Source organism: Mytilus trossulus, chromosome 1, assembly GCF_036588685.1.
Source record: "Mytilus trossulus isolate FHL-02 chromosome 1, PNRI_Mtr1.1.1.hap1, whole genome shotgun sequence".
Taxonomy (NCBI): Eukaryota; Metazoa; Mollusca; class Bivalvia; order Mytilida; family Mytilidae; genus Mytilus; species Mytilus trossulus.
Window position 1 is genome coordinate 33,970,770 of NC_086373.1, and position 12,736 is coordinate 33,983,505.

Here is a 12,736-nt window from a genome sequence, read left to right on the forward strand (position 1 = left end):
TGCAATAATTTCTATAAAACATAAAACATGTTTTTTCAATAATTTTATCATCGAGTTAGACTCCATACGCTTGGCTACTTTCAATAGAAACGCTTTCAACGTAGAAAAGCACGTACAGTTCACCTGGATAATGGCATGACATGTCTTGGTATAGATTTTATAAAGACGTGTTTCTGGTTATTCGAATTCCGCGAAATTTGCAGAGCTATGTTTAAGTATGTGTATCCCTCACAAAGACGTTTAATTATTTAGAATTATATTAAGACAAGATAAGTATATTGAAATAAAACAAATACTCATAGTCGTCAAACCGCTATGTTATGTTCAGAAGAGGAATTTTAAAACAAAACCAGTCTCCTACGTCTCGCTCCTCATTACTATCTACCTTTGTTCTTAAAATCCCATTATTGTACTATTGCCTTACATTTTAGTATTCCTGTCTTTCATTTTTGCTTATGTGCTTTGTCTATATGCTTTTATATGTTTCTTTTGCTACATATATGACGTGGCTCTGTCCTTTTTTTATTCTTTGTTAATTGCTTGGTCAATATGCCATTTTGTGCTTCTTTGTTACATATTTGTGTGTTTTTATAGTGATAAAGACCATGTTGACTGCTGTACCCCTTTTCTGACATTTTACCGGTTTTGTTTGTTTTATTAACCTATCGTTGTCAATATAATGGAATTTGTTGCGTCTGTCATACAAATGTACAAGTAAGAGATTTAGCGAGCTTTAAAACCAGGTTTTATCTACCATTTTCTACATAAGCAAATGTCTGTTCTAAGTCAAGAATATGACAGCTGTGTGTTTGAGCGTTTGATTTTGCCATTTCATTAGAGACTGTCCTTCTTAAATTTTTTAGTAGAATTTTTGGATATATGAACATGAAAGAACTGTTCATATTCTTGTTATTGATATAATATTTATATGTGATTCGACAGTTTTTATAAGTTAGTTCAACAAAAATTTACTTAAAATGTAAATTAACAAAAGTACCGAGTTTCTCTCATATTTATTTTCCTAAAAGTATCAAATATATTCGACAGCTAATTCACTTGTTCACGCAGATTAACTAGGACCCATACTAACTTAAGTTCTGCAATCAGCTGTATTGTCTGACACTTTTGTGTCATGCCAATCAAATTATACCGAGAGTAAATATTTTCAATAAATTATCAATACTTGTTGCATATTATAACAAACATTGTTGCCCTGAACTTCTTTATGGTAGACAAACATTTTAAATAATCCCTTCACGTTCACTACCAATTGATATGCTCAGGACACGAGGTACTGGAATTATTTTATCAGGATCACCCAAAGGTAAACAACAGTCTCTGCTTTACTGGTTGCTATGTTCAGAAGCACCTAGGCTCTCGGTCATAAAACTTTACTCAGTATGCCGAGTACAAAATAAGTGCTCGAAACACAAAATCCTGTATTTTGATTGGTTGATTCTTGAGTATGAGTACAAAAATCGTGCTCGAAAGTTTTTATGACCGCAAGGCCAGGGATCTCCCGCGTGTTGCTCCGACTTAAGTTTTCTGTATTGTCTTTTGTGAACTGTTTTATGTCTTTTCGTAGTTTATTTTATATTTTTTCATGTTTTTGTCCGTTTGTTTTTTATCTGTCAGTTTCGTATCCCATTACTATATTTCGCTTCTGTTTTGCATTTATGATTCTCATTTTGAGTATAAATTCGATTATAAGTCGAATTCACTGGTGGCACCATCTAGTTAAGATGAAAGGTATGACGCCAAGGAAAGTGGAATATGTCCGTGACCATCAGCGGCATAGTTTTTCTTTATTAAAGAACCTCATCAGGACATCGCTTGAAAAACTTTCCAGTTATGACTTCAATTTTACTTTTCGGACCCTAGTTGTGTTTGTTATTTGCAAGCTGTAAAATGTAAAGCAAAAAACAAGGAAAGTCCCTAAGCAAAGAGAAAAATCAAAAGCTCAAACGCATCAAAATGGATCACAACTGTCATAATCCAGACTTGGTACCAGCATTACGTATTTAAAAAATGGTGGATATAACCTTGTTTATAGCTAGTTACACCTCTCACTTGTTTGTCAGTGGCATACAATTACATTTTATTGACAACGATGTCTATTTAGAAATTGTTAATCGGAAAACTACAAGGTATGGTTATTGAATAGTCATCAAAAGTACTAGGATTATAATTTAGTACACCAGACGCGCGTTTCGTCTACATAAGACTCCTCAGTGACGCTCATATCAAAATGTTTATAAAGCCAAACAAGCACAAAGTTTAAGAACATTGATGATCCAAAATTCCAAAAAGTTATGCCAAATACGGCTAAGGTTATCTATTCCTGTGACAAGAAAATCCTAAGTTATGTGAAAAATTGAAAGTTTTGTTAACAGCAATTTGACCACATAATTGATATTCATGTCAACACCGAAGTGCTGACTACTTGGCTGGTGATAGCCTCGGGGACAAAATGACCACCAGCAGTGGTATCGGCCCAGTGGTATGAATAGTCATCAAAATTACCAGGATATATACTGACTGCTTGAATGTTTTTACAAGAAACTGACAGTTCCTTTTAAGAAAATAACAATCTATATATTTCTTCGTGAACAAATCTGTGTAAGTTTTAATCTTTCTCATTGGCACCAATTGCGCTTTTAAAAAAGTAGGCGTATTCCCAAGTTGTCATGAATCACAGCTTATGGCTAAACTCAGTAAATTCGACAACACATTCCGTTACCTTGATTATCTTTTCTCGTTAAATAATTAAGAATTCTCCAATTCAACTTCAGAATTTTTTCTAACTTGTTCGCAATTCCCATGACTGTGGCGAATTTAGAGATTTCAGCGAAAGCAATTAGTGCATCACTAGTTACTTATTAACTCAGAAAGAGGCAGTATCAATGTCGCTTTAAAACGAAACGGTTGATAATGTTTTAAATAATACATTTTGTAAATAAAATGTGAATGACATGTTCTTTGGTGCTAATTTTTCACCACAAGTTGAAAATTTATCGGTCTGACGCAAAATTCTATAAAACCCGCCAATGGTCATGTTACTGCTTTTACCTGTTAATAAATGGCCAGCATACAAGCCCAAATGATGCGTTCAAAAACAGTTAAAAACGTAGGAATGACCAAACAGGCTTCGCATTGCCAGTTAAACTGCATTTGCAATCGTTAAATTTCCAATTGACGGTGGAAACTTTTCAACTGCATTACTGTTATGTTTTAATTAGTGTTCATTATCGCAACAGAAGTAGTCGATCGAAGGTTTAGATTAAACTATTTTACCAAAAAATGCTATGTTATGGTTAACATTTCTCTGAATATAAATTCAAGAATAAGGGTAACATACAATATCAAAACAAACTAAAGCAATCATTACATTTGAAAAAAGAAACATTATCAGCTTAAATAATTAGCTATGAATAAAAGAAATGTGTGGCAAATGTTGATGCCTGAGGAAAACCAATTTACCAAAGAAACAAATGTCAAAGAAAACGATATCAGAAGCAAACCATGTTGGCATTTCTTAGCTGATTTATTCTTAAAAGAAATATTAAACATTGTCGCTTGAGGTAATACTAATTATCTTTAACAATTCCCTTTGAAGGTAAATGATTATTTTTTTCTTTTCTTTTCGTAAATGGATTAGAAGACCTAAAATTCTGATCATGTTCATTGCTCATTGGCGAACATACCACACGTCCTCATTTTCTAATCAACAGATTAACGGAAGAGTAACTAATGATAATGTCAAAAAACAAATTTACTGCATTAATGAAATATATCTCACAATGAAAAGTTAAAAGTCTTATTTTAAATCGGAAGGTTTAAACAATTCCAAAGTTATTTATGGAAACTGTTTTTTTATATACATATATGAAGATAATCAAAAAAGTAAAGCAAATCTCTTATCTTATCAATATGTTCATTCAATATTGTTCAAAAAATTGTTGTTGCTTTTTTGTCAAGTCAGACAGACATTTTTTTATATGTTTAATATATCATTAAATTACATCAAATAATTAAAGAAATGTTAAAATGACTTTCACTATATTCTATCCTGCAGCTTGAGGTTAAAAGATCAAAGATAGGAAGAATCATCATCATTAAATTCCGATTTGTAATATTTTACTCTATGTTGATGGTTAATCAAAAAGCGACTGCTTACAAGTAAAATCCATTAGATAACCTTTACTGTATCGTTAATTACATTGGTATATGACGTTCACCAATATTTTAAGTCTATATCCCATTGACCATTAAATGGATAGATCAGGTACTGACGTCTTGAGACATATGCACATCTGCATTTCACGTTACAAATGGAAGTTATTAATGACCTTGGCGGGCTATACAGCCCTCGCACGGTCGGTTATGATTAACCCAAACAAATGGGTTTCTCTTTATGCAATATAGGTGGAGTCACATTTGTCTTCGTCAGACGAACCATTGGTCTTACATACGATCCTTGTTTGCACTGTCAAGCCATTACTGTACTTTGAATCATTTTCAAGGTCATTGAAATTATTTTTCTTTTTGTGTCTGAAGCACCTAAATAGTCTGCACAGGATACAGTATCGTCTACAAGCTAAACTCATACTTCTTCTAAAGTTCTTTGACATAAATCCATATATGATTGGATTAAGACAAGACTGTATATATGGCAGACAATTGAAAACAACCTGCAAACAAAAAAAAAATCTATTTGTATTTGTTCATAAACAAAATCCTTCAATCAACGGAGTAAACTTATCATATTTACACAAACAAGATTAAACAAAGTCAGCTTTTGCATTATGGTAGGATGGTGTGTTAGGACATGCATGCTCAATTTAGAAAAAAAAACCAGATCAAAAATCAACACCTACAGAATCAGGTTGATCATAATATTTCGTAAATGTTATAACATATTTCGAATTAGGTTTATTTTGTAAACTAAAGGAAAGAATGAAAAAAAAAGTATTATATAAAAAATGCATCGTTTGAACAAATAACGTTCAATATTTTTTTTAAAGAAGTCATGTTGATGTGTAATGATTTTGATTTTAAAAATCTCCCGTTTTATATTCTTCTGATCTTATGAAGTGTGATGTCATTATCATAATGCTTCATTTTGGGTAAAAATCTGTAGTTTGTTCACTGCATATGAGACAGTGAAATTATTGACGTTTAAACGGAAACGTTATATAATGTATCCATAATTCCAAAAAAACGTTAGTCGATAGTGTATTTGTCAAACTATTTTCTGTTTAGGAAGATAAATATTACACATCAATATTCAAAAGAGATTTCTCATAAGATATTGACAACAGAGGCCAAACGTGAATTCTTGAGAAGAATAGTCAAAAATGGATTATTGTTTAAAGGCTGTGATTAAGTTGTTGTTGTCTATTGCTGTATATAAAAAAAAAGATTTGTTCATTGTTTCGGTTTTACATTTGTCATGTCGTAGACTTGTTATAGATGATTGTGCAGAATGGTATTTTTGCTCATAGTTGAAATCTTACATTGACCTCTAAATGTTCACTTCTATGTCATCTTTTAGAAATTTTCATTGACATTTACAAATGAACTAAACCCACTCTATCTATTTTTATATTGCTTTTTCAAAATTGTCGGGTAGTGAAATTTAGTTCGTTAGACTATGGTAGAGAAAATGTTTCTGTAAAACCATTATAACAAACAGAAACTAAGAGGAACACTAAGCTATCCATTTATACTGACTTTTTTGTTTGATTGCAATCTTATGTCGGGATTAATAGAAATTTTAAAAACTTGAATAATCGCCTGCTATAACACAAAATATTGAAATGGGACACATGCTCCATGCCAATTTTGTTTCTTCGACTACATGAATTCATTATTTCCCCTCTTTCAAAATCTTCTAATTAAAATGAATTCACAGTAAATATAAAATAGAAGATGTGGTATGATTGCCAATGAGACGACTATCCACAAAAGACCAAAATGACACAAACATTAACAACTGTAGGTAACCGTACGGCCTTCAACAATAAGCAAAGCCAATACCGCATAGTCAGCTATAAAAGGCATCGATAAGACAATGTAAAACAATTCAAACGAGAAAACTAACGGCATTATTTATGTAAAAAAAAATGAACGAAAAACAAATATGTAACACATAAACAAACGACAACCACTGAAATACAGGCTCCTGATCCTGACTTGGGACAGGCACAAGTAAGTATACAAACCTGTGTTGAAAATGCTGCTTGGGTGTATATTATATCAAGCTTCATATCCTGCATAACCTGTATAATCAGCTTTGGTCCCCATGCTATGAGAAACACAACCACTACTGCAGCTAATATTTTGATTACCTATAAAATTAAGCATATTCCGGGTAATGAAATTCGAATATTTCAATGTTAATAACACATCAAAAGCGTCATTTGATTATAGCGTCATTGATGAGTATTTTGTAGTAAGAACTCGCTTTTTGCGCAAAAATATTGTTTTCTATAACGAGTTTATTTAAACAAAAGTCTCTTCTAGAAATAAAGGCTTATCTTAACGATTCGTATTTATAAGAGTTATGGGCAATTTATATATAACTTCATAAAGCTATCGATTAGTTGTCAATTTAAAGTATGTCGTTATAGATACAGTTTTTGGCATTGAAATCACATAACAATGACATGATATTCAAAGGCAGAAATAAAATCAGGATATATACTGTCAAATGTCATTTTTAAGTCTGAGCTGTCATATTTTCTTTTCGTACATAATTCACCGTAAAAATCCCTGCTTTTATCAAAATGAAACCAATTTTGTGAAAAAAATCAATGCACTCTTGTAGTTTACAATTTATATAGTTAAAGATATATGTGAATCAAAAGAAATAAAGGGTTGTAATAACATGTTATCTTCCTCTTTTATTTCTTTTATCGCTATTCATTAGTTAATAATATTATGTTGCTACAAGAAATCGCATGATGACAAAATATTTGATAAAGTGTAAAAATAATATCCGAAATGCTACGTAAATACAACATCAGACAAATATGAAACATGTACATGTATACCATTTTTCTTTTTTTACCTTTTGATAGAATGGAACATATACAACGACATCTCATTGTCGTTTTCTGGCACAATCTCTTAAAATATTTATAGTAACGAAACCTGGTAAAATAAGTCTATTTTGAAATTTCATGTTCCATTTAACAATTTCGTAAATTCAATCTTCCAACTTAGAAGTGAATTAGGTCAACCCGAAATTGAAAGTGTCATTATAATTATGTGAAATAGTCAGTTTAAGGTGGTACGTAACACTACAGGGAGATAACTCTGAAACATCAGCAAAACGTTTTAATTTTGAAAGAAGTTTAACATTTTCAAGCTTAATGGTCCATATAAGTGACGACTTTTGTTTTTTTCCTATTAGTCACATGACGCTTATATTGAAAACGCTAATTGACTATTGTGTGATTCTTTGCTGTACTGATTTTGTGTACATATCCTTTGTTGTTTCTGTTTCGACCCCGAAAGTATCACATGAAAAATATTCATGATTTTAATGACACTGTTTTTGTTTTTCATTATTCTGAAAACTGGGGTATGATGGCAGATTAATCATTGTTTTTGTTAACTTTATTCACAAGGGTATCCACCCGGAACGCATTAGAGCTTAGTATGTTTTACAGATGTCTTTTTTTGTCGATAAACTGGTGTATCAATGACGTAAACTCAACATATCATTTTACAATCTCCGACGTAGAGATCATATCCGTTCCGTTCAATACTTTGTAACACTACACTCAATAGTAAGTGCAGTATTGCGGAACATATGCTACCATATGTTTCAAACTGTTAATATTTTAGTCCGAAAGTAGATGGATATACCACGTATTTTTTACTATGCCTTTTTCAAAAATGCTGTGTTTAATTTTTACATTTACCTGTTTTCTTGCCCTTAGAATATCGTTGTTGCTCTTGTGAAGAACGTTGCACTTCCGTACCACTGAATTCACCCCATGATATGTTTGACGCATTGCTATTCGTTCTATTGATTGATTCGTCGATCTGAAATAGAACAAAATATTCATACAATACGGATAAATGTCACCCAGTTTGAACAATCAAAACATGATCTAAAATAAAATCGGTCTGGTAAATTGTTTTGTAATATTATACGAAACAAGGAAATATCAAGTCTGTTATATTTGGACCATTTAGATATTTTTGGAGGTTGGATTCGAAAAGAAATATATAACAATGTATCTAAATTATAAGGAAATGTCAACACTTTTTTTTATGAATATAACTCTGGTAAACATTAAAACGGAAAGGAGATTTCATTGGTGCCCTATGTTGACCTCAGTAAAGGTTTTCTGTAATGCATCAAATAAGGACTTATTGTTCTCCAATTTATAGTTTTACATGTTATAATATTGTTTTCAAAAAGCTTCCTTGAAGTTTTGATGTTAGATCAATGGCGACCGACTATCTTTTCTTAAATAAGGATATTGGGTGCATATTGCAAGGAAATATTGTTTTATAAACAGTTGGACTGTGTCATCATCAAATTAAAGTAAAACAAATTTAAATCCGAAAAAAATATCAAAATAAATTGCCTTCAGACTGATAAGAGCATATTTTTTAAGATCAAATTAACTTTTGTTCTCAAAATAAACTTATATCAGAATATCAAGGATATTTTTCACAAAATGTCATTTTCACAAATCGAAGTTACAAAAAATTTGTTTTTGTATTTAAGTTGATTAGTTTATTTTTGAATCACAATCAAAGCAAAAGTCTTCTTATTTAAGGAGAAAGTTAATTATAGCTTTGGGTTTATTTTTTCATAGCATACGATGTCCATTATCCGGAATACAAGCCTTACATACTTTTACTAAATACGCTTAAATTAAAATTTAAAAGCTATATGTACTGAAAAGCCATATGAAAATACATGTTAACATTAAGAATTGAATAACTTATTTATTTCTAATGAAAATGCATGTTTTAAATTAAAACAAACACCCAGTAGTATGTAGACTACAACGAAACGATATTTGTAAAATGAAAACCTGAGCATGTGACTGGAAAACGCTTATACCTTTTTTCTTGGTTCTATTTTGTAAAAAAAGCTCATTCTTTCGTTGTGCGTTTCTGATAAAGGCATTAGTCTAAAACAGTCTTTTAGATCTTTACAGCTCTTAAAATTCTGAACAACATTTTATCAATTAAAAGTTACAATAAATTTACAGACTTATCCACTGCGATTAATTCAGAACTGTTAGATCAATGGCTTGATGTGGATTGACATCTACTAAGCCTATTTCAATATATTTGTTGTTATCCATTCGTAAGATTTGACTTTTGATTTTTACATTTTATTTAGGGACTTTCCGTTTTGAATTTTACTTGGGGTTTAGTATGTTTGTGATTTTACATTTTTTCAGACTATTCAGTACTTATTATTGACCTGTAAAACATCATCAACAAACTGAAAAACTAATGAACATTACTGAATAGAATTTCAAATTGTCTGTACAACTGCAATTGTACCTTCTAATAAAAGTATAAAAAATATGAAATAGTTATCAAAGGTACCAGGATTATAATTTAATACGCCAGACGCGCGTTTCGTCTTCATAAGACTCATCAGTGACGCTCATATGAAAACAGTTAAAAAGCCAAACAAGTACAAAGTTGAAAATGTTTGCTACTAGATTTCAGTTAAAAAATGTAGAAGAATTTGAAATAACTGTTAATCATTTTACATCAGTCAAAATCATAATAGTTATATTTTCAATATCGTAATGTTGTCAACAGATTTTTTTCTCTCAAACAAATGACTAAACAATTCGCTATACGAATGTAATGAATACAGTTAACGCTGGAAGTATAAGCTATTTTTGTAATCATGTCTATGCTTTCATTTGATAACTCATAGTGTCTAATCTACTTATTTTCGTACTGTCCTCTCGAATTGGTTATTCAGTAAACAAAACACTTACTTATCGTTACATGATTTGGTTTCTTTGTGCATTCGTTTTGGGTTTTCATTCTGTATATGATCGTGTGTGAAAAGGTTTATATTGATAATTAAATTTAGTGTCATCCGGAACTTTATTTCTCAAAATAATTTCGATACTTTTTCGACAAAAGACATGATTTATATAGCAATCTATCTAAAAATTGATTATGAAAATCATAAAAGTCACTCTTTAACATCTTGATATAAATTATCTTCCATCTAATATCAAAATAGAAACTGATAATATTCATAATGTTTCCCTATTGGTTCAAAAACAATGCACCAAAAATCAGCTTTCACATTTTACACAAGTAAATTAATGTCTATGGTTGAAGGAAGGCATATATACTAAAATTGATACCTTTTATCTAATTAGTAAGGAGAAAAAACGCAGCTTGAATAAGAGTGTAAAGTTTCTAGTTTCATATTGTCAAAGAACTATTGAACATGTGACAGATAAGAACATTAACATTGTTAGTGTTAAGAAATTATTATTACTAAATAAAATTCTTACATTGATAACAAATTAAATCGTTCATATAAAATATGTGTTTAACCGTAGCTACGTGGTTCTTCAATCATAAATCTGATATTGACAACAATTCTTGTATGTTTACATTTTGCATTTTTGCGCCTGTCCCAAGTCAGGAGCCTCTGGTCTTTGTTAATCTTGTATTATTTTAATTTTAGTTTCTTGTGTACAATTTGGAAATTAGTATGGCATTCATTATCACTGAACTATTATATATATTTTTTAGGGACCAGCTGAAGGACGCGTCCGGGTGCGGGAGTTTCTCGCTACATTGAAGACCTGTTGGTGACCATCTGCTGTTTTTTTTTTCTTTGTTCGGGTTGTTGTCTCTTTGATACATTCCCCATTTCCATTCTCAATTTTATTACACATGCACAAACGTTTGCAACTGTATAGGTTCCATGACTAATGGTTGAATGTTAGCAATAAACATTAACAGTTCCGTAACAGTATACGTCCGTGATGTTTTAAGATAGAAAACGTTTTAAGAAATAAATATAACTTCATCAACTGAACATTTTTATGTATCAATTAATTAGCGTTTCAGTCAGATGCTATAACGGTATTTTATTGATTTCTTGTAACCACTTTTTATTGTTTATATTTAATCTTCTAACCTTGATTTGAAGGTCATGGAGCCATATATTTTTTAATCCTTTTTTTAACATCTATATGATTAGGTAAATGTTTAATGGTTTGTGAAAGCGACCACGGTAGTTGTGTGTGTTGGGGTGGTGCTTTGTTAGTACTTATCATAAACATGTTATTACATTCTGCTTCACGCAACATCAGAAAGTGGTTTTAAATCGAACTGACAACCGATGTGTAATTTCATTTCAATTCGTCAACACTTGCATACTGTTTGTGTTATTTGTTCCATATTTATTCTTACACAAGTTTTGAATTTACCATCGAGGTTTTGCGAAAAAAAAACTATTTAGTTCTTTATTTTTTACACAAAATATGATATTTTGACAACACCTTTAAAATTTCCTCACTGATAGGGTATAATAAACCAAGCATATTATCCAGCAAGAGGTAAAATGCTTTTGATTCAAACAATTATCGAATAAAGATTCCTTCACATCAAACACTAAGAGAAAAATGGGTATGAACTATTCACTATGTATGTTAGTACTCTGCATATTCATAACCATATTACGAACATGTACAAATGACAAAACAATTAAAAAATGCGCCACCTATCTGACAAAAGGACTGACGAATATGCCTTTGTCTGATTCAGTCAAATTGGGTTAAATAAGATATGTGAGAATATGAACGAACAGCATTCAAAGATCAACAGTTTGATGAACACTAAATATAAAATAAAAAGATGTTCACAAGTCAGGAATTACACTTGTTGTGCATTCGTTTCATGTGTTTGAACTTTTGATTTTGCCGTTTGATTAGGGACTTTCTGTTTTGAGTTTTCCTGGGAGTTACTTTTTGTGATTTTACTTTTTAATTTTAGTGGAGTAGAAAAGATCATAATAATTCTTACTAACAAAGCTAGAAAATATAAAAAATAATAATATGCAGTGAAAAAATTTTGGAATGTATTAAGAAACATTTAACGTGCATCACGATCAATACTATGCCTAAGGTATCATTTAACATGGAAAATAACATTGCATGAAAGTTTTAAATTGCATCAATATTAATGTTATACATATGTTTGTAACTCTGATCTTATTTTCGTCGGGAATTATTCTTAACGTTTATGTTGCACTGATTCACTTCAATTGTATCACTTTATTTGATAGATCCCTGTCCATTCGGGTTTATATCACCACTATATATATAACAAAATGTGCGAAGTATAGATTATGTTTCCGCTAAACCATGATGAAAATGACGGTTATTATATAAAAAGTCTTATTCCAATCATATATGGAGCTCAATAACCTCAATGTTATGTTTGTTCTTCATAGCTGTGCTATAAAACATCAGGAAATATACAATAAATTTCAGCCAATATATGCTACTTAAGAACTTCCATTCAGAAAAGCGGTCAATTGTGAACATTAACTACAAAGACGTTAAAATAATTATTCATCAGAAAGGAAAAACATTTTACAATGATGTTGTGTTGCCGGGTCCTTGACAGTTTTATCAACTTAACTTCATTGTAATTAAAAGACGAGTCCATATAAATGTTTTCTTTTGCCGTATCCCAATTACTACTT

The 12,736-nt window shown here is 30.8% G+C and overlaps 1 protein-coding gene across 1 annotated transcript in view; it reads right to left on the minus strand.

Moving 5' to 3' along the window:
* Positions 1-4,043: 4,043 nt before the first annotated feature.
* LOC134713679 (allatostatin-A receptor-like) overlaps positions 4,044-12,736 on the minus strand; it is a 54,629-nt gene continuing 45,936 nt past the window's right edge. The window contains exons 4-6 of the mRNA XM_063575002.1: positions 7,932-8,055; positions 6,225-6,350; positions 4,044-4,691 (exon numbers count right to left, since the gene is read on the minus strand). Of these exons, the coding sequence (XP_063431072.1) occupies positions 4,413-4,691; positions 6,225-6,350; positions 7,932-8,055 (529 nt within the window). The 3' untranslated portion in view covers positions 4,044-4,412. The remainder of the gene's footprint in view (positions 4,692-6,224; positions 6,351-7,931; positions 8,056-12,736) is intronic.